Source organism: Thamnophis elegans, chromosome 4 (genome assembly GCF_009769535.1).
Source record: "Thamnophis elegans isolate rThaEle1 chromosome 4, rThaEle1.pri, whole genome shotgun sequence".
Taxonomy (NCBI): Eukaryota; Metazoa; Chordata; class Lepidosauria; order Squamata; family Colubridae; genus Thamnophis; species Thamnophis elegans.
The window spans coordinates 5645607-5669453 of NC_045544.1; the positions used below are offsets into that span (position 1 = coordinate 5645607).

Below are 23847 nucleotides of genomic sequence, written 5' to 3' on the forward strand. Positions count from 1 at the left end.
TTCCCCAGCAAAGTATTTCTTTCATATCCTTATTTCCCAGCACTTGTTGGAGAAGAAATTTCCTGTTAGACAGTTAGAACAATTAATCAGTGGAACAGAAGTTGCCTCCAGAAGTTGTGAATGCCCCAACACTGGAAGTCTTTAAGAAGATGTTGGATAGACATTTGTCTGGAACGGTATAGGGTTTCCTGCCTAGGTAGGGGGTGGGACTAGAAGACCTCCAAGGTCCCTTCCAACTCTGCTATTGTATTGTATTGTATTGTATTGTATTGCATTGCATTGCATTGCATTGCATTGCATTGTAAGAAGACTCATATCTTTTAGGAGTTTTCCCCCCTGAATATTTCCACTACAGAATAAACCCCTGTGATATTTTGGCATCAAATGAGCTGTAAATATAAAAAGCTTGATAAAAACTCATAAGCACATTCATTATTCTTGGCTTTGCTCAGAACGCTGAAAATATCCATCAACATTAAGAAAATTGAACTATCTACATAATAGCACAGCTCTTCTATCACAATCCTGATAAAATGATTTCAGAACTTGATTTATGCAAACATTTAAAAGAACTGCAGTGGTAAATCTTTTTTTTTTAAATCACCTCGTTTCTAATTGCTATAAGCGTTTAGCCAACAGTTTCCCCAGCAGTCTATGACAGACAGAAGAGAGAAATGTACACTGAACACAAAGTAAGCATAGTGTTTGTGTTAACCGAAGAATGTAGTTCCTTGCTTCATGACACACTAAAACGTAGCCAAATTTACCTTGGTACCTGGAATTCCTGATTTCCCTTGTGGTCCTTGTTCACCCTTGTCGCCCTGTGAATACAAGACTTTAATTAGTTAATGGGGTTACTAAAACAAATTGTACAAAATGTTTAGACAGACAAATTAAATGAATAATTTTCAACGATTCCTCTTGGGAGCTACCCCTTTTCTGAAATTCCCCTATTGTAATGAGTAATTTAGAGTAGTATCATGAATTGTGGCTGTATCTGAGTGAGTGTGCTTATGTGTGTGAGAGAGAACGGAGGAACGAAAGGGGATTAGTTACATTTCGGTTTACAACTTCATCTGTTTTCATTTCTTACATACATGAAGGAGATGCATTGAAAGACTGCAGTACTAGTCTCATGGGAGTTACAAAATCCCAAACCATGAGCATGGCTATAGATTAGAAGCTTCAATGAACAGATTTTTATGTTCCAAGATTTCTACAAGAAGCACATGGACTTCTCCTACTCAGATGTGCGACCTCTTGCTCCCCCTTCCAATTTAAGGAAAGGACTGTTGTTTCAACTTTGGACAGAATGAAACAATCTTAAAAAGTCCTTTATTTCCTGCACGTATTAAACTTCCTGTGGTCCCAAATATTGACTTCACTGTGCTAGAGTTCAGGAGAGTTTTCATATATTTGCATTGTTTCTTGTTTACTTATAATGTTTTTTTAAGATTTTATTTTTTACAAGTCAAGGCAGAAAATATACCTTAGGACCAGACCCTCCAGGTAAACCTGATGATCCCTCAGGTCCAGGAAGACCCTGAAGAATAAAAACAAAAACAGATATACATAAACAACCCCCATGATTTGTTTTTTTTTAAAACAAGAAAGTTGGAACATTAGCAATACAGACTGTGTTACAATTTCTTCTAACATGAAACTGTTTTCGCTCCACATGGGGCTGCCCTTGAAGAGTGTTCGAAGACTCCAATTAGTCCAGAATGCAGCCGCGCGAGCGATTGTGGGTGCACCAAGGTACACCCACGTTACACCTATCCTCCGCGAGCTGCACTGGCTACCTATTAGTCTCCGAATCCGCTTCAAGGTGCTGGTCGCTACCTATAAAGCCCTACATGGCATCGGACCTGGGTACCTGAGAGACCGCCTCCTGCCGATTACCTCCCATAGACTGATTAGATCTCACAGGTTAGGTCTCCTCCGGATTCCATCTGCCAGCCAATGTCGGCTGGCGACTCCCCGGGGGAGAGCCTTCTCTGTTGCAGCTCCGGCCCTCTGGAATGAGCTCCCTGTCGAGATCCGGACCCTTACTACCCTCCCGGCCTTCCGCAAAGCCACCAAGTCCTGGCTGTTCCAGCAGGCTGCGGGGGGGGAGGGGGGCTGAGAAGCATTTACCTTCACGGAAATTGTGAATGTTGGTTTTGTTTTTAATATGTTGTCTTTGTCTCGTTTTCCCCCTTTCCCTTGTCTTTTGTGAGCCGCCCGGAGTCCTCCGGGAGTGGGCGGCATACAAGACAAATTAATAATAATAATAATAATAATAATAATAATAATAATAATAATAATAATAAGGCCCCTGGGTGGGGCCCGACTAGTAACCAATGCCAAATCCAGCGAAACAACTGGCCGCTGTGATACAATTGTATAATAATAATAATAACCCTTTCATTTCTTACATTTGAATAACACAAATTAAAAATTTATATATATTGCAGTGTGTTACTGCGTTCCACCTCTTTCTGCCTTAATTTTTTTACTTGCAATTGAACATTTATCATTAATTCTTTCCAAATGCAAATAAATAGAAGGTTTACATGTTTATTATTTAGAGAATGATAATCTGTTTTCCTAACAGCCTTTCCAAAATAGAAAGTGCTCTTTCAGAGACAATGTCACTGCTTTAAAAACCAGGCATTTCTACTGCTCCACCAGTCCACATCCATCTGAATCCATTCTGCCTTATATGTATACAATTTCAATTTATTCAGTACTGTGGAAAAAATTTTCCTCACAATGGAAAAGAGAAATAAGAGATGGATGAGGGGAACCAGTTGAGTAAACAGCATTGTCATCAATACTAAACTTAAAACCTGACGCTGAAACCAAATTAAACAACAAAGGGCAGAGCGATTTAAAAATATACTGTGTGAAGTGCTTGACCAGGAAAAATGCTGAGAGGGTTCTCCAAGATAAGCAGCAACGGTGAAATCCTGCTTGGAGTTTGTCAACCGCAAGAGAAACTTGGGCTTAACTCCACTAAGCCATTATTAATTTTCTCTCTTCTCCTCTGCAAGTGTCAATTAAAGGTACATAGTTGTTAGTGCCTCCTAAGTGCAGTGATCTATTAGTTAAAGAAGGTTTGAACATAAATATTTGATATTACCAACAGTTCTTAAAATGTACAAATGATAAACTAGCACATGGGATGCACACTGGCTCCTTCCCTTGCTTTCATTCCCATTCCTTTCCCATCATCAGTGTTTACATTATATTTGCCCAAGCATTAAGTACAACGAATTCAAACTGGCTTCCTGCCAGTCAAGGTTTGTAAGCCTATTTCAAACCTCTGCTTGAAAAATCCTCTGTTTATAATTGATCAAGTGTGCATGTAACTGGTACTTTATGTATGGCTCAGGTTCAAACCAGACGTAATACTAAACAGATTATCAAAACTACATTCTTACATTTAACTACAAGCACAAAGTGCTCAAATAATTCTGTTTTCACTGGAATCACAGGGCGATTTAACCTTTTTTTTGGCATAGCCACGATGCCTGTGAAACATGCCATTCTAAGATAGTTTTTTGGTTTCATTTGAAAAGCCTGATGCCAAATGTATAAATATCTTGTAATATGCCTTATCATAAACCAAGAAGCACTTAGTTTGACATAAACTAGAGGCAAAGCCAATAAGAGAGAGAAAGAATTAAAGCAGGAAATAGAACAAGAATTTTCCAAGCTTGGTTTCATTGATAGCCATGACTAAAATGGTTCACCGACAAAAGGGCGAATGAAAAAACCACGCCCGACTAAACCGCGGTGACAAAACCGCATGTTCTAAAGCGCTCCGATGAATGAGTGCTGAATCGTGCCAACAACAGCGCGGCGACAGAAGTGCGCTGTAAAACTAAACCTAACCCTAAACCTAAACCTAACCCTAAACGTAATGCTAAACCTAACCCTAAACCTAACCCTAAACCTAACCCTAAACCTAACCCTAAACCTAACCCTAAACCTAACCCTAAACCTAACCCTAAACCTAACCCTAAACCTAACCCTAAACCTAACCCTAAACCTAACCCTAACCCTAACCCTAACCCTAAACCTAACCCTAAACCTAACCCTAAACCTAACCCTAAACCTAACCCTAAATCTAACATTTACCTTAACTTAAATCGCCCTTCTGCCAACACGCTGTAGTAAATCGCCATTCTGTCGACGCGCTGATGTCGTCGCGGTTTTAGCGACGTGGTTTAGTCGGGCGCAGTTTTGTCGTTCGCCCTTTTGTCGGGTCACGGACTAAACTTCCTGTCCCTCCCACCCAAAAAAAACCCCCCAAACCTTGCAGAATCCATAAAACTAATAGAAGAATCGCTACATGTTCACTGCAAAATCAAAAGAGCCAATCCCATATTCTGCATCTAAGTTTAAGGAGAGTCTTTTTTCAGGATATAAATTCTTTGCAAATAGGCTTTTCTGACGCAGTTATGGATCACTGACACGATGATCCCGAACCCTTTCAAATGCTACTAAATCCCAATTCCCATCAGCCCTAGCCAGCACTGCAAAACACAAGAGATGCTAGGAGATATAATGGAGCAACATCTGAAAGTCCCCTGGCTCCCCACTCATAATGTAGCAGTTTTACAAAATTAGCCAAAATTCCAGGCAGCAAAAATGAAGCAAGTATTTAAAATACAGTATGACAAACAATTGCTGCTTCTTCCTCCAGAACTGGAGTTACTAATGGCAAATAAAACAATATATGATTGAAGTTGGCAACTGTAATAGGAATATTTTTTTTCCTTATTTCTGATGAAATCTCCCTCAGGTATTACACATGAGTTATCAACAAGGTTTTCGTCCATTCTCTTCTGGAACAACTACTGTAACTAACAGCAAATAAATTTGACTTTATATTGTGGCTGGTTTCTCTTCAGCCACTCTAAATATTTAAATCTTCCCCCACACTTGCAAGTAAATGGCTCCTATCAGGGAAAGAATAGAATGAAACCTTAACATAATAAATGGCCTGGAAAATGTACTATTCAAACTGATAGTATGCTGCCTCTACATGCAGAAACCATCTTGGAGGAACCATAACCAGCATGTTGCAAAGCAACTCTCCTTGAAGTATTGCAGTACTTACTGAGATGAAACCTAAGGCTGAAAGATGAAGCGTCTTGAAAAACCTTCCCTATTAAAATGTATAACTTTCAAATAAGAGGGGGGGAAAAAAGAGAACCAGGTCATCCCCTGAAGAGGAGAATATGTAAACACAACAACGGATAGAGTAGATGGAGGGAGGAGTAGAAGGAAAGATAGGAAGGAGAGGAGAAAGGAGAGGAATAGGAGAAAGGGAAAGGCAGAGGAAGAATGGGAGGGAATGTAAGAGTAGGAAAGAGGGGAGGAAAGGGAAGAAGAGGGGAAGGGTAAAGGGGAGGAAGGGGAAGGAGAGAAGGGAAAGGAGAGGAGGAAGGAAGGAGAGAAGAAAGAGAAGAAAGGGGGGTAGGAAGGAGGGAGGGAAGGAGGGAGGGAAGCAAGGAGGGAAGGAAGGAGAGAAGGAGGGAAGGAAGGAGGGAATGTAGGACAGAAGGAAGGGGGAAAAAGGAGGAAAGGAAGTGGGAAAGGAAGGAGAGAAGGAGAAAAGAAAGGAGGGAAGGAAGGAAGGAGGGAAAGAAGGAGGGAAGGAGAGAAGGAGGAAAGGGGAAGGAGGGAGGGAAGAAAGGAGGGAAGGAAGGGGAGTAGGAGAGAAGAAACGAGGGAAGGAAAGAGGGAGGGAGGGAAGAAGAAGTAGGACCCTTGTAAGATAAGATGGATCTATGGGATGTTAAAAAAGCAATCTTCAAGTATATTGTCAACTGTAGGGAAAAATTGTTATAAATACATATTATTAATAACAATTATGAGATCATATAATTGTGAATGTATATATGAAATTAAAAAAAATGGAGCTATGTCTACACGAAGAATTCCCATCACTTTGAATTTACATTAGTGACAGTTGCCATCTGTTCAAAATTAGCGTACCATCCATTCTGGAAAGAGAATCATTCTGTGGAAGCTATTAACAGGTCAGAACAGAGGCGCCTCCTTGTTATAAAACAGTTCAATGTGATGGAAAGAATCATAATTTTCAACTTCCCTACTAAGTGCACGACACGACACGTGTCCCGTTAAGAACCCATGCAGAACATTTGAAAGGATCCTTAAGGCAGCGAATAATCCCCCCCCCAAAAGCGTTTAACTTCAATTTCCATGCAGTTATTCAATATGCATTCATTCAGGATAATCTGCAGCATAATTAATTTGTTTTCATGGCGTTATGGTGGCTTTCTTCTCTGTTTTAAAACTAGCATCTTAAGTCTTTTCAAGTTCAGCCATTGTCAAAGAAATTAGTTTTGATATCATTTCATTCAGATATATTTGGAGTTTACATTGAAAATCTGGATTTTACAATTGCTGTCAAAGCATACTACAGAACCGGATAGCATAATTTTCTTCGGTCCATGATTCCTATAACCATGGCATTTTGCCACATCCACTTCCCAAAAAATGGAATAACAAAAACTTACAGGTAACCCTGACGGTCCTTTTTCTCCTTCTTGACCTGGTAGCCCACTTTCACCCTATGATATATTTTGAAAACAAAACAAAACATTATTTATTATGGAATGCACTGTGGCAGTAGTACTTTAAAGCTAAAAATAATAATGAAATGTCTCTATATTAAATCTACATCCTGATAAATACCTTATCTCCTTTTATTCCTTGAATTCCAGGGATCCCAGGCATTCCCTTGGGAAAAATAAATTTAAAAATATTAAACAGAAGCACCGCTGTGTTTCTCACTTGAAGTTCTTTATTCATTCTCCAATTATTGGAGATAATTATGCATTCATATCCAGTGGTGGGATTCAAATAATTTAACAACCGGTTCTCTGCCCTAATGACCATCTGTGTAGGTGGGGCTCAGTGGTCATGTGACTGGGTGGGCGTGGCCAACTCAAGGTCACTCATGTCGATGGACGCTTCGCCTTAGCTGTTACAATGTCACAAGGAGAGGCAGTTTCTGTAAGCAGGTCAATAAAGATGAGGCTAGAAACAACACCAGGATGTTTCCTTCCTGCCTTCCTTACAGGATTAGCCTGTAAAGTGGAAAAAACAAAAGGAGATTTCTTCCAACAACCTGTTCTCTGAACTACTTAGAAAGTTACCAACCGGTTCTCCCAAATAGGTGTGAACTGGCTGAATCCCACCACTGTTCATATCCCACTGTGATATTAAACTTGAAACAGAAGCTGTAAATTCATGTTTATGTGTGAACAACTAGCCATTATGAGGCAACACAGTCATGAACATTGGTTAAAAATAGATGCATGTTGGCAGTATTTGTATATGTGTCCACCTCTCCATTCCAGATTGCATGGTCTATAATCTTTGAGCTGTGAATAATAGAGGAAATGAGTCAACATTTGAATTCTTGATTGATTCTTAAGCATGACTCAACAATGTACAGAGGGAGGCATCTAAAATATATTGATCTGGATCTTTAACCACATACACAATTGTTCTTCTGATGAATTAAACTAACATTAAAAAAAAAACTATGGAATCACTGTGCATAATGTATCTTCAAAAGTATTTTTGGGCTGATGTTCATTCTTTTCTCATTCTAACAATGTCCCGTGTGTCTGCAAGAGACTAATCTTTGTTTCAAGGGAATGCTTTCCAATGAAACTTTCTCTGCTTTCTTTTTTTTTCTGTTTTATTTTGGGGATACTGTAAAATATTAAGAAAAATATGTTTCATCTCAAAAACAGCTGGGTTATCTTATTTTTGGATTGAGATATTTCCTGGGAAACCAACAAAAAAACAATGAGGTCTTTATTTAAAAAAAAGAAAATCTAATTTCCATCCTCATTGTAGCAAGGTTTGGGTTATGACCCTTTCCTCCTACACCATAAAAAGCATTGGCAACAAAACACTCAGAAAAGTATTTGGTTATCTCCGCTGGAAAACCTTCTAAATACAGTTGTGCTTTTTGGCTTGATTTGGCTTGAGTTTACAGAACTCCTCACATTCACAGTGGCTGTGACCACCATTTAATGACCACCAATTCTCATGGCACCCACAATCATTTAATCCTAGCAGAAGTGACTTCATCACACAACTTGCATACCACAAACAGAAGCTGCCAGTTTTCTTTGCTACTGGAGGCCACAGGGAAATAGCCCAACCGTTCTTGCCAGGGGTGAGCATATCATACGATATATTTGCTAGGAGCCAAGAAGAGCCACCTACTGAATTTTACAAGGGCCTCTTCAACTTAGATCTCAGCTATCAAATTGTGATGATCATAAGAAGCAAAGAAAATATATTTGTGCCCAGAGTTTAGAAACACACTTTGCCTCCAAAAGTCTAACACCAAAAGTAATTAAATTCTGAAGGCAACATTCTTAAAAGGGCAACACAGAATTAATTTTAATTAAAATGTGTAGTATACTTGGATGCAATAAAATTGGCACCCCTACTTTCAATTGAACCATTCGGGAACAAAGGCCATATATGGTGTAACTTTTGCTTGTGCACATATATTTCAAATGTTGTACTGCTAAATATATTGATATCTTATGAGACTGCTGTTGGAGAGACCCACACTGCACTGAAAGCAACTAGATTCACAATAGAAATCGCAGACAGGAATAATGTGACATGACGGGCATTCTTCCATATATCGGGGTCCCAGGACTTCTCCATCCATTTTGCTCGAAATAATCGGAGTCGAAGCTTGGAAGGCCTCTCTTCATTTTTGAAATGGACTGATTTATAAATAAATAAATAGAAAACTAGCATAAATTTATCACTATTAGAATTGAGTGGTCTGGTCTGATCTAGAAGGTCTATTTATGTGGCCTGTAAGATTTGAAACAGGCTTGATCAATCACTCCATCGATCAAAAAGTCCTATCGAAACAGCAATCATATTTACCTAAAAATGAAATTCTGGCTAACTCACCACTACAAGGAAAAGCTATAGCAATAGCAATAGCAGTTAGACATATATACCACTTCATAGGGCTTTCAGCCCTCTCTAAGCGGTTTACAGAGTCAGCATATATTGCCCCCACAGTCTGGGTCCACATTTCACCCACCTCGGAAGGATGGAAGGCTGAGTCAACCTTGAGCCGGTGAGATTAGAACCGCTGAACTGCAGATAGCAGTCAGCTGAAGTGGCCTGCAGTACTGCACCCTAACCACTGCGCCACCTCGGCTCAACTATGCTTTGGCTCAAACAGGCAGTGTTCTAATATTGTTTTTCATGAAGGCACTTTTAGATTTTTTTTTCATTCTTTTTGAGTTTTACCAAAAAAATGCACGTTTGGTTTCTGTAATATTTTTTCTATTAACAATGACTGAATTTAGTTCATTTTTAGTTACAGATATGCCAAAGCAGGCAAAGCCCATATTATATATTAATTATTTATACATATATAAAATAGAGTTCTGCCGTACAAAGACAGTTTTCCCCCCTCCATGCTATCACTTCATTAAACAATAGCAATAGCAATAGCAGTTAGACCTATATACCGCTTCCTAGGGCTTTCAGCCCTCTCTAAGCGGTTTACAGAGTCAGCATATTGCCCCCAACAACAATCCGGGTCCCCATTTTACCCACCTCGGAAGGATGGAAGGCTGAGTCAACCCTGAGTCGGTGAGATTTGATCAGCCGAACTGCAGAACTGCAGTCAGCTGAAGTAGCCTGCAGTGCTGCATTTAACCACTGCGCCACTTCGGCTCTACAACTAATTTCCATAACACTGTCTAACTCGCCATGCCATGTTGCCGTCACATGATGTATTACCTTTTTTCCCTTTGCGGAATTTGGGTGGGTGTGGCCTGCAAGTGATACATCCGCCCTGTGAGCTGTCAGTTTGACACCCCTTGTATGCCCTGGGATGGCAAACCACTCAGTAGGTCTGTATTACTTATTATCCTTCTCATCTGTCCTATTTCCTAGTTGCTTAGTTTCTTCTGACTATAACTTGTTCTATCTCATGGTTTATGTTGATTGCCTTTATCTAGTATCTTATTATGATTTATGTTGATTGCTTCAGTATCCTATTATGATCACAGAGTGTTGCATCTATGATTTATGGTTATTGTATTTTAGGCTTATGATTATCACTTGTTGCTTGTAGGTACACTAAGAGCTTAGGCACCAGAGACAAATTCCTTCAGTAACACTTGGTCAATAAAGTATTATATTTCTATTTCTAATAGGTTTTGTTAGACTTCAAGTTGGCAGATGATTCTTGTTGCTGCTAAACCTGCCTCTCAGGATAGCTGAAGAATTATTAGCAATCACGTTCAGTTTCAGCTTAAAAATAGTATGTTTTCACCAAAACTGTGCTCAAAAGTAGCCTTTACTTTGATTCTTGTTATGGCATCTCCACATGAGAGTTCGCTGTGGCTGACACCTACATTTTTATGAGCAAAAATTAAAGAGGGAAGACTCACTCAGCCTCTGAGTGGATCTTATTAACTGGAAAACCCATTTATTTTCGGTTCAAAATTAAATTTCCTTGTTACATAACATTTATTCCTTGATACATAGAGAGCTGCCAGGAGAATAACTAGAGCACAGAGCATTTGGCAAACATTGCAGCTGAAAATTTTAAACAGAGAATGCTCTGCAAGTCACAGAGAAGAAAGGCATAGAATTCTAGGAAGAAAGGTTATTCTGAAGTAGATAGTATTTTATTCTCTAGTCTTTCTAAAACCATCTGGTGTAAGAGGTCCCTGGCAGAGGCTGGATATTTGGTCAAATACTGGCAAACGAGTTCATGGTTTTTAAATTCTTTTTTTAGAATAATAAATACAAAAAACCTCAGCATAGTTATGAAATTGTTGCTTAATTTCAAAAGTTAACTACCTTTTCATATGAATGAATTAACAATGTAGGTTGCAGCCCGAGTGAACTTTTTCGCTGTTCTAAAGCAGACTCAAGGAATTTTGTGGAGTGGTTAGGTACAGTATATCTGCTTTGTGATATACCACCCAGATGTCTATGGAAATTCTCAGTCATTCAGGTGATGGTTGTCCCAAAAGTACTTTTTCAAAGGGCAACAGGACTTTGTTTGTCCCTGAGGATTTTTTGCTTCTCATCCAAGAAGATTCTTCAGCTCTGACCAAATGGAAGGAAGACACACTTCAAACCCAAACCTATACTAAGGCTTGTCCACTACAAGGGGAAAACACCCAGACCAGTGGTGGGATTCAGCCAGTTCGCACCTATTCGGAAGAACCGGTTGTTAACTTTCCAGGCAGTTTGGAGAACTGGTTTTTGGAGGAAATCTCCTTTCGTTTTTCCCCACTTTACAGGGCTAATCCTGTAAGGAAGGAAACATTCTGGTGTTGTTTCTAGCCTCATCTTTGTTGATCTCCTTACAGAAACTGCCTCTCCGGTAAACCCTGATTACATTGTAAGAGCTAAGGTGAAGCGCCCATCAACAGGAGTGACGTTGAGTTAGCCACACCCACCCAGTCATGTGACCACTGAGCCCCGCCTACCCAGCTGGCCATTAGGGCAGAGAACCGGCTGTTAAATTATTTGAATCCCACCACTGACCCAGACACAAGCTGAGCAACGTGATATATGCAGTACAATGCAGCAAAACATGTTCTTAGATCTGTACATTGGAGGAACAAAAAATTTCTTCACAAATGCATGGCACAATATAGGAGAGCAAACCCATCAGGACAAGTGTCAGCAATCCATTCGCATTGTAAGACAAAGGTCATTTTTTTCAATTCAAAAGATATTCAAAAGATATTCTGGACAGAGGACCACTAGTTTGAAAAGGGGGTCAGAAAGGCCATCTACAGCCTTCTCTTAACAGAGGTGAGTGGATGACACCAACTATCTTCTGTTTATAATACAAGCATTTCCATGACCTGTCAAAACCGTGCTCGACTAAACCACGCCCGATTAAACCGCATCGCTGACATCATCAACAGGGCGACAACAGCCAGCGCGGAGAAAGAAGGGCGCTTTAATAGCGCTTTGAAAGCAAGCCGATTCAACTTAAGGTAAGGGTTAGGTTTAGGGTTAGGTTTAGGGTTAGGTTTAGGGTTAGGTTAAGGGTTAGGTTAAGAGTTAGCGTTAGGTTTAGGGTTAGGTTAAGGGTTAGGATTAGGTTTAGGGTTAGGCTAAGGGTTAGGTTTAAGGTTAGGTTTAGGGTTAGGTTAAGGGTTAGGTTTAGGATTAGGTTTAGGGGGGCTAGGTTTAGGTTTAGACGTTAATTTTAGGTTTAGGGTTTACAGCGTGCTTCTGTCTCTGTGCTGTTGTCGCCCTGTTGATGACGTCAGTGACGCGGTTTAGTCGGGCGTGGTTTAGTCGACCATGGTTTTGTGGTGGAACCATCATTTCAGCAGTTCCGCGAAAGTTCCATTCCTCTTTCGGGCACCCTAACAACACCGAAAAACCTTCAATGGCCTCAACAACTCTCAGAAAGAGTGCTAACAAGACAACTGCAAATAATATATAGAAATACATTTGCAGCAGGTATGAATCTTCATGTATTTTTGGTTTTGTTTTCCTTATGATGCTATGCTATTGGCTGACAACCCAAGTGAGGCGTATGGTGATTTTTTAGACTCTATAGCTTCTCCATGAAGAAAATCAATCTGAAAATCAGTGTGTCAAAGACCAAGATGGTTATTAAGTCCCTGATATTTTGTTGTGGGCGTAAGTAATATCTTCAGTACTGCCTAGTTACAATGCTAGCACTGATGATGTTACCTAATTAGATAATAAAAGATCAGCAAGAAAACCACCAAGGACCCCACAACTGTATATCTGTCCAAATGATGGGATCAAGAAACAATGGGTGGTAATTTAAACAACTGCATAGGAAATTAAACATGAAATATAAGTTTCAATATAATGTTTCTAAATAATGAAAACTTCTGGCTTTATTCAATGTAATCTGTACCATATAACATCTAGTTTTTTGTGAGCATTACATTCACTGAAATGATAAAGAATGTCTGTCTCTGATCAAACACTAACTCAAAGCAGATTATCCATACAATGGTTGAATAACCGAGGGAAACAGAATGTTTGGATACTGTACAAATGGGAAAAATGCCACTCTCTGGGAGTATTGTAAAAGTTGTATGGAGCATTTCATGAATCATTGCCTGTAGGAAAGGCAGTCTTAGGGGAAGTCCCTTGCGGAATTAACAGGGTATATCCTCCATTGGCATATGAGTGAAGAATTTTAATTTGCAATCCAGTTCTTCTCTCCTGGTCTAGAAAAATTGTTTTCTGTAAAACATGCAGAGGTGGGTTCCAACCAGTTCACACCTATTCGGTAGAACCAGTTCGTCAAATCTACCGAACCGGTTAGAAGACGTTCCACCAGTGGACCCGGAAATCAGGCCACACCTACAGAAGAGGTTCCAACATTTTTTGAAACCCACCACTGGTCCTTGGATATGATTATTCTACACTATCATGCTCCTATTTATAAAACTCAGTGCCTCTGTGAAAGGTAAGGGTGACTACTGCGTTTGTGGTGCAATCAGAACATTGCGTGTGTTGAAGTTGTTTTAATGCAAACCAAAGATGCCTTTGAAAAAACAAGTTTGCATCATATTCTTATTCATGCCAGTGCTGTGTGTGAGGTGATTTAAGGTGGTTCTGACAAGTGTCGTCGGCATCTTCATATCCGGTCACATGGGCCGCAAGCCACTCCCATCCGGTCACATGGGTGGCAAGCCACTCCCACAAAGGAGGCCACAACCACAGAGTAGGTTCGAACAATTTTTGAAAACCACCACTGAAAACATGCTTTCTGCTATATGGTAAAATGATAATCAAAGCAGTGTAGGGTAAGACTACAAGTAGTTCCTGGGCTATGACTGTAATTCAGCCTGGCAAATATGGTCATAATTTGTGACAGTTGTAAAGTGGGTGACTAACCCAATTTTATGACCTTTGGGGTAGCAATCATTAAGCAAACACTACAGTCAGTAAGTGAACACTGCAATCATTAAGTAAACCCATTGTTCACTATGGGACAGGGTTTTTTTTGCCAGAAATAGGAAGTAAATGTCTATTTCTTGCAAAACCATTGTAAATTGAGGTTACGTGACTGCAAATAGCCAGTTTTGGGTGCTAAGCACCCAAAATGTGGTCACGTGACCATGGCAGCATTGAAGTTTTGAAACAAGGTCATAAGTAGATTCTGGAGGTCTATCGTGTTTCATCATGTGTTGAGGACAAAATGCACTAAAAAGGTATTGAAAAATCAGAGACTAAGGTAAATTGATAAAATGTTGAGAGTCCCTAAAGAAAGGAAAAAACGAAAACGTGGAGCAGAAAAATGGGAGGGTCCAGGAAATTCTGGATCATGGGCTCAGCCGGCAGGGTTTAGGAAGAAGAATACTGGCAAGTTAGAATTTTGAATTACTTGCAATTATGGTAAAATAAAATAAAAAACATGCATCTCAAAGGCTCAAAGATGTTTGAGTCATTTTTTTCAGTTCCTGATAAATATCACTTTATTGTTCATTCGTTCTTTCTCTTTCTCTTTCTCTTTCTCTTTCTCTTTCTCTTTCTCTTTCTCTTTCTCTTTCTCTGTCTGTCTGTCTGTCTGTCTGTCTGTCTGTCTATCTATCATCTATCTATCATCTATCTATCTATTTATGTATCAATCATCTATCTATCATCTATCTATCTATCATCTATCATCTATCATCTATCATCTATCATCTATCTAGCTATATATCATCTATCTATCATCTATCTATCATCTATCTATCTATCTATCTATCATCTATCTATCATCTATCTATCATCTATCTATCATCAATCTATCTATCTATCTATCTATCTATCTATCTATCTATCTATCTATCTATCTATCTATCTATCTATCTATCTATCTACGAGCCATGGTGGCACAGTGGCTAGAATGCAGTACTGCAGGCTACTTTTGCTGACTGTTGGTTGACTGCAATTTGGCAGTTCAAATCTCAACCAGGCTCAAGGTTGACTCAGCCTTCCATCCTACCGAGGTGAATAAAATGAGGAACCCGAAATTGTTGAGGGCAATGTGCTGACTCTCTAAACCACTTAGAGAGAGCTGCAACGCCTTGTAAAGTGGTATATAAGTCTAATTGCTATTGCTATTGTTATCTATCTATCTATCTAACTATCATGTCTCACCACTCACTTTTGGAAATAGATGGAGATGCAGATCTTACTGATACTTACTGGGATGAGGGTGGAAATGATGAAAGCAGCATTGTGAATACAAGCTCTGTTCCTTTAATATGTGTGCTAAGATGTCACAGGCATGTATGAAAGTGTTGTAACTGGCACGATGTCTCTTTTCCTCACTTTAATGAAGGTGGTGGGTCCTGCAGATACCTACCTCAGCTTCCATTCCTTAGCATTTTGACTTCAGAAAGCCCCCAAATATTAATCATAAACCATTTTGAGTCTTCTTCTACTGGAAGCAGCAGAAAGTTGTTTTAAATAAATAAACAATATGAAACATTATGTCAACAAGCTCCCTGTGAAAGCACTACTTTATAAGAGGGAAAGGAAGAAAGAGTCATGTTGATGAATGTCATTAATTGCTCTCCAAAAAGAAAAAGCACAGTAGTAACACAAAGAAGAAAATCCTCCTTAATCTCTTAAAAAAAAACATTAAAAGATCAGCTGCCAGGTTTCGATATGTGGCTGTGTTGTGTTTGACGGACAATTTTTTAAAAATAGATTTTAACAAAGAAAAATGAACGTCAGTAAACAATTTAAAAACTGAAAAACTTACTGGATTCCCCCGTCTTCCTTCTGGTCCTTGAGAACCCTGTTGTCCAACTTCTCCCTTAATGTTGATGACAGAGAAATAATCAAGAAACTATTAAATTTCCAGTAGCACACTGGGAACTGAACAGTCTGAACTTAACTCCACCAATATATGGGAAATATCTAAAATCTGCCAGTAAAATACACCAAGCTAAATCTTGCTGCTACACAGCATGTTTCTGCAAGCTGTTTTTTTTTTTTTTTTTCAATTTTTCCACTTGCATTTAGGTTTCAGACCTTGCCAATGCTGTAAAATCTATGTTCCGGCCTGTTCCCCTATGAAATCAATCTCTGGAACACACCAAGAGTCCATCCACGTTCTGATTTAGCCGAACATAAAAACTCTGCTGATGTGAGCTGCTCTATTGGTTTCTGCCTCCAGAGGGCACAGCTAACTAAATATGGATATCTTTCCAAAAGAGTCAGGGCAGAGGTGGGTTCCTACCAGTTCGCACCTATTCGGTAGAACCGGTTCGTCAAATCTACCGAACCGGTTAGAAGAGGTTCCACCAGTGGACCCGGAAAGCAGGCCACACCTACAGAAGAGGTTCCAAAAAATTTTGAAACCCACCACTGGTCCTTGGATATGATTATTCTACACCATCATGCTCATATTTATAAAACTCAGTGCCTCTGTGAAAGGTAAGGATGACTACTGCGTTTGTGGTGCAATCAGAACATTGCGTGTATTCAAGTTGTTTTAACGCAAACCAAAGATGCCTTTTAAAAAACAAGTTTACATCATATTCTGATGCATGCCAGTGCTGGGTGTGAGTTAATTTAAGGTGGTTCTGACAAGTGTCGTCGGCATCTTCATATCCGGTCACATGGGTGGCAAGCCACTCCCATCCGGTCACATGGGTGGCAAGCCACTCCCACAAAGGAGGCCACACCCACAGAGTAGGTTCGAACAATTTTTGAACCCCACTACTGGGTAGGAGGCATGATTTATCCTCCTTTGTTCGTGGCTAATTTCAACCAGTGTTGACAGATGGGGAGAGATTTCACTCAGAGGCCCACTCAATTTTATGACCTTTTTATTTTAACCATAATTAAGCAACTCACTGTAGTTGTTAAGTCAATCCTGCAGTCATTACATCAATCTGGCTTTTCCCATTGACTTTGCTTATCAGAACACATAATCACAGGATGCTGCAACCATGGTAAGTATATTCCAGTTGCCAATGCCCAAATTTTGAACATGTTACCCTGGGGATGCTGCAGTTGTCATCAGTGCAAGGACCGGTCGTAACTCCCTTTTTTCAGTTCCATTGCAACTTCAAACAGTCACACAAATGGTTGCAAGTCAACCGATAGTCATCAGCTCACAACAGTTGATTCGGCGACTGTTCAATGTTACAATCGCACTTAATGAGTGAGTGACTCTTTTTTCACACTTAAGGCCATTGCAGCATCTCCATGGTCACATCAATCAAAATCCAGAAGTTCTGGTTCGTATTTATGACCATCGCAATGTCCCGGGGTCATTGGCATTTAGATCCTAAAAAGCTGGCTTCTATGTTTCTGAATGTACAGCCTAAATGTTGGAGGTGTGGTTCTCTCGATGCTACATATTATCATATATGGTGGACCTGCCAAAAGGTTAAGGCATTCTGGATAAAAATATGGTGGGTTATGCAAAATATCTTTAAAAGAAGGATAAAGTTTACTCCTCAGTTATTCTTACTAGGTATATGTACTGACTTTACAGTGGTAGAGACTAACTTGATTCTGCACCTAATAACGGCAGCAAGACTGTTGGTGGCGCAATACTGGAAGAAGGAAGACTTGCCTACAATCCAAAAATGGACATTGAAAGTCACAAACTTAGCCGAGATGGCTAAAATATCGGCATATCTTAAAGATCACTCAAATGAGAGATATAAACGAGACTGGAAAAAATGGATTGACTATATACAAAATAAATACGGGACCAAGAAATTCCAGTTAGCCTATGCTTAAGATCAGAAATTATTTAAATTGTTTAAAGTTAGTTCAGTAAGAAGAAGCTAAGCTCAATGCAGAATGTCATTAATTTCTTTATTTCTTTTTCTTTTTTTTCAATAGATTTTAGACTGTGTTTGTTAAAAATCCATACCGTGTACGGGTTCTGGGAAGCCGGGGGGGAGGAGGGGGGAGGGGGGAGGGAGGGGCACAAAGACAAAAAAAATTGTACTTCAATGTTTTAATGATTGACGAATGATGAAATATTTGTGTTTTAAAAGAAATAAAACCTTTGATACAACAGCAATGTCCCGGGGTCATGTGGCCCACCTCGGGGGAGGGCCTTCTCTGTAGCTGCTTCGGCCCTATGGAACGATCTTCCCGTAGAGATCCGGACCCTCACCACTCTTCCGGCCTTCCGTAAAGCCACTAAGACTTGGCTGTTCCGGCAGGCCTGGGGCTGTTGATTAGTATCCAGCCCCACTCCAACTGTATGCATGTTGTTGTAATTTTAATATTTGTATCCTTATTTTAATTTTTTTTAATATATGTTTCTTGTCTTGTCTGTAAGCCGCCCAGAGTCCCAAGGGAGTGGACGGCATACAAATGTTAATAAATCTAAAATCTAAATCAAATCTTTGGAGACTTTCTGACAAGCAAAGTCAATGGGGAAGCCAGATTCACTTAACAACTGTGTTACTAATTTAACAGTTGCAGTGATTCACTTAACAACTGTGGCAGGAAAGGTCATAAAATGGGGCAAAACTCACTTAACAAATATCGCTTAGGAACAGAAATTTTGGGCACAATTGTGGTTGAAAGTCGAGAACCGCTTATATTCTTACGATTCATTCTGGCTGGGAATTTAAAGACTGGTGTAACCTGTGCATATGATAAATACATAACCTCCATTCGCTACATTTTGAAGAATACCAGGTTGCGAGACACTTAGCGGCATCTTTAAGAAAGTCTAACTCTGAAATACTCATGCTCTGAGTTTCTTAAAGAGGTGGGGGGTTATGAATAGTGGGGAAATTGGTAAATATAACTTTTTCCATCCAATGGAAAAAGTTCCCCAAACTCTTCCACAAAGAAGGGTGGGACACTAATTATTCCACAGAAGAGAGTTTGCAAACATATAGGTCTGCAGAGGCCAATTTATAGAGCTCATGATTTTGATGTGTACCGAAATATTTATAGCAATAGCAATAGCAGTTAGACTTATATACCGCTTCATAGGGCTTTCAGCCCCCTCTAAGCGGTTTACAGAGTCAGCAAATTGCCCCCAACAACAATCCAGGTCCTCATTTTACCCACCTCGGAAGGATGGAAGGCTGAGTCAACCCTGAGCCGGTGAGATTTGAACAGCCGAACTGCAGTCAGCTGAAGTAGCCTGCAGTGCTGCATTTAACCACTGCGCCACCTCGGCTCTTTATTTATTTATTGTTTCGGGGAGGGGGGGGGACTATTTCTGAATTTTCGGAAGAAACTGAAGACGATTCCAGAAGCCAATTTTCAAAGATGCTTTTCTTGTTGAAATATTCTGACTTTTGATTGCAAAAAAAAATCCAAGTGAAACAATGTTTTATAGCCAGCAGATGTTAAAAAGGCAAAATGGGAGCATTTTAATCTGCCAGAAACACGAGGCCATTGCTTTTTTTAATTTCGAACTATTCAGAAATAGATACTATACTCTTTCCTCTTGCTCTGTATTCTAATCTAAGAACGAAAGAATGCAGCGTACTTAAACAAAAGCATATATTGAAAGTTGGATTTTTTTTAATTAAAAAAAATCAGACATCAAGAAGGAAATCCAGACAACGTACTTGCGTTGTTCTTCAAATTTCCTATACTCTCTATTTATTGCTGCCAGAGCAAAACTACAGTACATGCCAGAAAGAGCAATTTAACTTGATTAGAGAATTCCCAAGGTATGTAACAAGGGAAGGGATGGAAAAAGCTGCAGCAAAAACTTCCTAAGAATTCCATATGCAATAAATATCACACGGAAGACAGAAAAATCATGTAGTTGACCAAGTTGCAATAATCTCACTTCTTATACTACCAATATCTGCATGCCAATAATCATGGATCAGCTTTGATGTATGGAACAGTCCAGTGGTGGGTTTCAAAAATTGTTCGAACCTACTCTGTGGGTGTGGCCTCCTTTGTGGGAGTGGCTTGCCGCCCATGTGACCGGATGGGAGTGGCTTGCTGCCCATGTGACCGGATATGAAGATGCCGACGACACTTGTCAGAACCACCTTAAATGACCTCACACACAGCGCTGGCATGCATAAGAATAGGATGTCAACTTGTTTTTTAAAAGGCATCTTTGGTTTGCGTTAAAACAACTCCAACACACGCAATGTCCTGATTGCACCGCAAACGCAGTAGTCATCCTTACCTTCCACAGAGGCACTGAGTTTTATAAATATGAGCATGATAGTGTAGGATAATCATATCCAAGGACCAGTGGTGGGTTTCAAAAAATTTTGGAACCTCTTCTGTAGGTGTGGCCTGCTTTCCGGGTCCACTAGTGGAACCTCTTCTAACCGGTTCGGTAGATTTGACAAACCGGTTCTACCGAATAGGTGCGAACTGGTCGGAACCCACCTCTGGAACAGTCCTAATTAGGCCAGATCCTCCCTTCCATGCAGCAATCCTATGAGCACAAACACATGCCTGGAACCCTATCAGACAGTCAAGAAGATGTGCAGTAGAAGTCAGTGGTTGTTTGATCCTCCTTTTTATGTTATGAATTGTTTCCTTGATCCCCGTGCCAGATGGACTCCTACTCCACTGAGTCCATTGGTATCATGTCATTATTCACAGCTGCTCTTAAACAGCACATATGTTTAAAAGAAATGTAAGCACACAAGAATAAGATTAATAAAATAAGAATCCATTAATGCAATCGAAAGAAGTATAGGCATACAGGTAGGTAGTCCTCAACGTACGGCCACAATTGAGCCCAAGGTTTCTGTTGCTAAGCGAGACCCCTTGTTAAGTGACTTTTGCCCCATTTTACAACCTTTCCTGCTAGAATTGTTAAGTGAAAATCACCGCCGTTGTTAATAGCAATAGCAGTTAGACTTATATACCGCTTCATAGGGCTTTCAGCCCTCTCTAAGCGGTTTACAGAGTCAGCAATCCGGGGTCCTCATTTTACCCACCTCGGAAGGATGGAAGGCTGAGACGGTGAGATTTGAATCGCCGAACTGCTGAACTAGCAGTCAGCTAAAGTAGCCTGCAGTACTGCACTTGTGACGCAAATTTGGCTTCCCCAATGACTTTGCTTGTCACTAAAAGGTGATCACATTACTCTGGAAAGCTGCAACAGTCATAAGGTCATGTCAGTTGCCAAGCGTCCTAATTCTGATCACGTGACCATGGGGATATAAGTGTGAAAAACGGTCATAAGTCACTTCTTTCATTGCCCCTGCAACTTTGAACGAATGGTTGTGAGTGGAGAACTACCTGTATACGTCATGCATATACATGAAGTTAATTTGAATTCTAGTTATGAATACAATATTTGAACAAAATCAATATGTTGGGTACCTTAAAACCTGGAATTCCAGGTACGCCATCCTTCCCATTCCTCCCAGGTTCTCCCTGTTTTTATAAATAAAGTTAGAATTACTCACCAGTTGTAATAATGCAGAAAAAGGAAAAACAAAGAGAATCCCCCCCCCCAATATTTGTCAGAAACTTACAACCCGTCCAGGTATTCCAGGAAATCCAGAAGAACCTTTTTCTCCTTTTGCGCCCTGGTAAAAGAATAGGACAAAACTAAATAAGAGAAGCAGTCAATCAAACTGTCAGCACCCTCTAAAGGCTGACAGAATACATGGTGAGTTGAAGATGGCTCATTAGTCCTACTCATCAAGTGCCAATTATGCTTGACCAGTTGTGGAAAAACCTGGACTTAGCACTGTGAAGGAAAATTATCTCTCTTTTTTTTTCTTTTAGTACTTATTCAAGGTGATAATATTCTTATGGGTGAAGTGTAGTGTTCTGGCTCTTGTTTTAAGTTGACAAAGAGATCTGTGGAAATGGTTTATCTTTCCTTATACATTGCACAATAATTTCTCCCAGGATTGAACTAAAATTGCAAAGGCAGATCCCCTAAGGGAACTCTTCCCATTGGATTTTTTTAAATCTCTAGATAAATTTTATTGAAAGTTTTAAAAAGAACATGAAACCTACAAATAGTTTTGCTATGTATTCTTTTGTATTCTGTAAGCTAGTATGGAATAAAAAAATGAAAAACAGAAAAGATAAAAAGCAATCAATTCTCTTTGCAACAAATATAAGCATAATTACAAAATTAACTGTTACTCTATGATTACAAAAGAAAGCTCTCTTTTTTCTATTATTTACTTTCCCCCCCCCTAATCATCAAAACTACAGGTAATAAATGCATTTTTCTGTTTCATACAATATATATATATATAAGGGGCTTCCAGTCAGCCACAAATGTAGATATTGTATTTTCTCTAATCAAGGATAGATAGATAGATAGATAGATAGATAGATAGATAGATAGATAGATAGATAGATAGATAGATAGATAGATAGATATGTAGATATTGTATTTTCTCTAATCAAGTATAGATAGATAGCTAGATAGATGGATGGATGGATGGATGGATGGATGGATGGATGGATAGATAGATAGATAGATAGATAGATAGATAGATAGATAGATAGATAGATAGATAGAAAGATAGATAGATATGATAGATATGATAGATAGATGGATGGATGGATGGATGGATGGATAGATAGATATGATAGATATGATAGATGGATGGATGGATGGATGGATGGATGGATAGATAGATAGATAGATAGATAGATAATAGATAGAGATGATAGATAGATAGATAGATAGATAGATAGATAGATAGATAGATAGACGATTGATAGATGGATGGATGGATGGATGGATGGATAGATAGATAGATAGATAGATAGATAGATAGATAATAGATAGATAATAGACAGAGATGATAGATAGATAGATAGATAGATAGATAGATAGATAGATAGATAGATAGATGATTGATAGATGGATGGATGGATGGATGGATGGATGGATAGATAGATAGATAGATAATAGATAGAGATGATAGATAGATAGATGATAGATAGATAGATGATAGATATATTCCAATAGTCTTTCACAGATCTATAATAACAGGATAAATTGTCCACGTTGTTCACATTTCCAACATACATTTGTAGCACCTATATACATTTTATAAATTTCTTTGGTGATAAATACAAAAGATATATCATTTTATAAAAATTGTATTTAAAAAAAATTCCCATTGAACTATTTGTATATTGTAGCCAAACATTTTAGCCCATTTTATCAAACATTGTTTCACTTAGTCTCTCTAATATTTCAACAAAAGTTTATATATTTTAGCAATAACATGTTCATAGTTTTTATATAATTTTATTTCAAACTCACTTATATTGTTCAAAATCATAAATGTTTTTATCCATTTTAAACCTTTTTGAGATTTGTGTATAAGAAAATTATTGACAAGTATAACCTTTTGTTGACAAATCTTCCCTTGATTTTGTTTTACAACTACTTGGAGAGAAATCTAGTGCATTGTGATAAGCTAACCATTTGTGTTAACTTTTATTTCTTGTCTATAACAACCTAGATTTATGTTTAGTCCGGCTCACCTGACATATGGTTTTTTATCAAACTAAATCATTTGATCTTATATTAAGTTTAAACTTGCCTTTTTCCCATAAATTCCTGGTATGCCTTGATCTCCTTTAGGTCCTCTGTCCCCCTTAATAAAATAAATAGATAACTTTATTTTTATATGCGAAGAGGCAAATTAAATAGAATAAAGCAAGAAAACATTTGCTCACGATATCTAAGGTGATAGTAGCCATACCTTTTAGCATAGTGCAAAGGTGGTTTAAAATTAATACTTATTTACACACCAGAAATAAAATGTCTTCATAACTGTGTATTTAGACCACCTGCCTATCATGACTTTTTACAGCCATTATCAGACGCAAAAG

General features: G+C 39.0%; 1 protein-coding gene across 1 annotated transcript in view; it reads right to left on the reverse strand.

Annotated features, from left to right (window-relative positions):
• The window catches only part of COL21A1 (collagen type XXI alpha 1 chain), a 90653-nt gene that overhangs the window by 23396 nt on the left and 43410 nt on the right, over nucleotides 1–23847 (reverse strand). Inside the window, 8 exon segments of the mRNA XM_032216825.1 lie at nucleotides 768–821; nucleotides 1490–1543; nucleotides 6537–6590; nucleotides 6715–6759; nucleotides 15809–15862; nucleotides 21352–21405; nucleotides 21507–21560; nucleotides 23556–23609. Coding sequence (XP_032072716.1) covers nucleotides 768–821; nucleotides 1490–1543; nucleotides 6537–6590; nucleotides 6715–6759; nucleotides 15809–15862; nucleotides 21352–21405; nucleotides 21507–21560; nucleotides 23556–23609 — 423 coding nt within the window.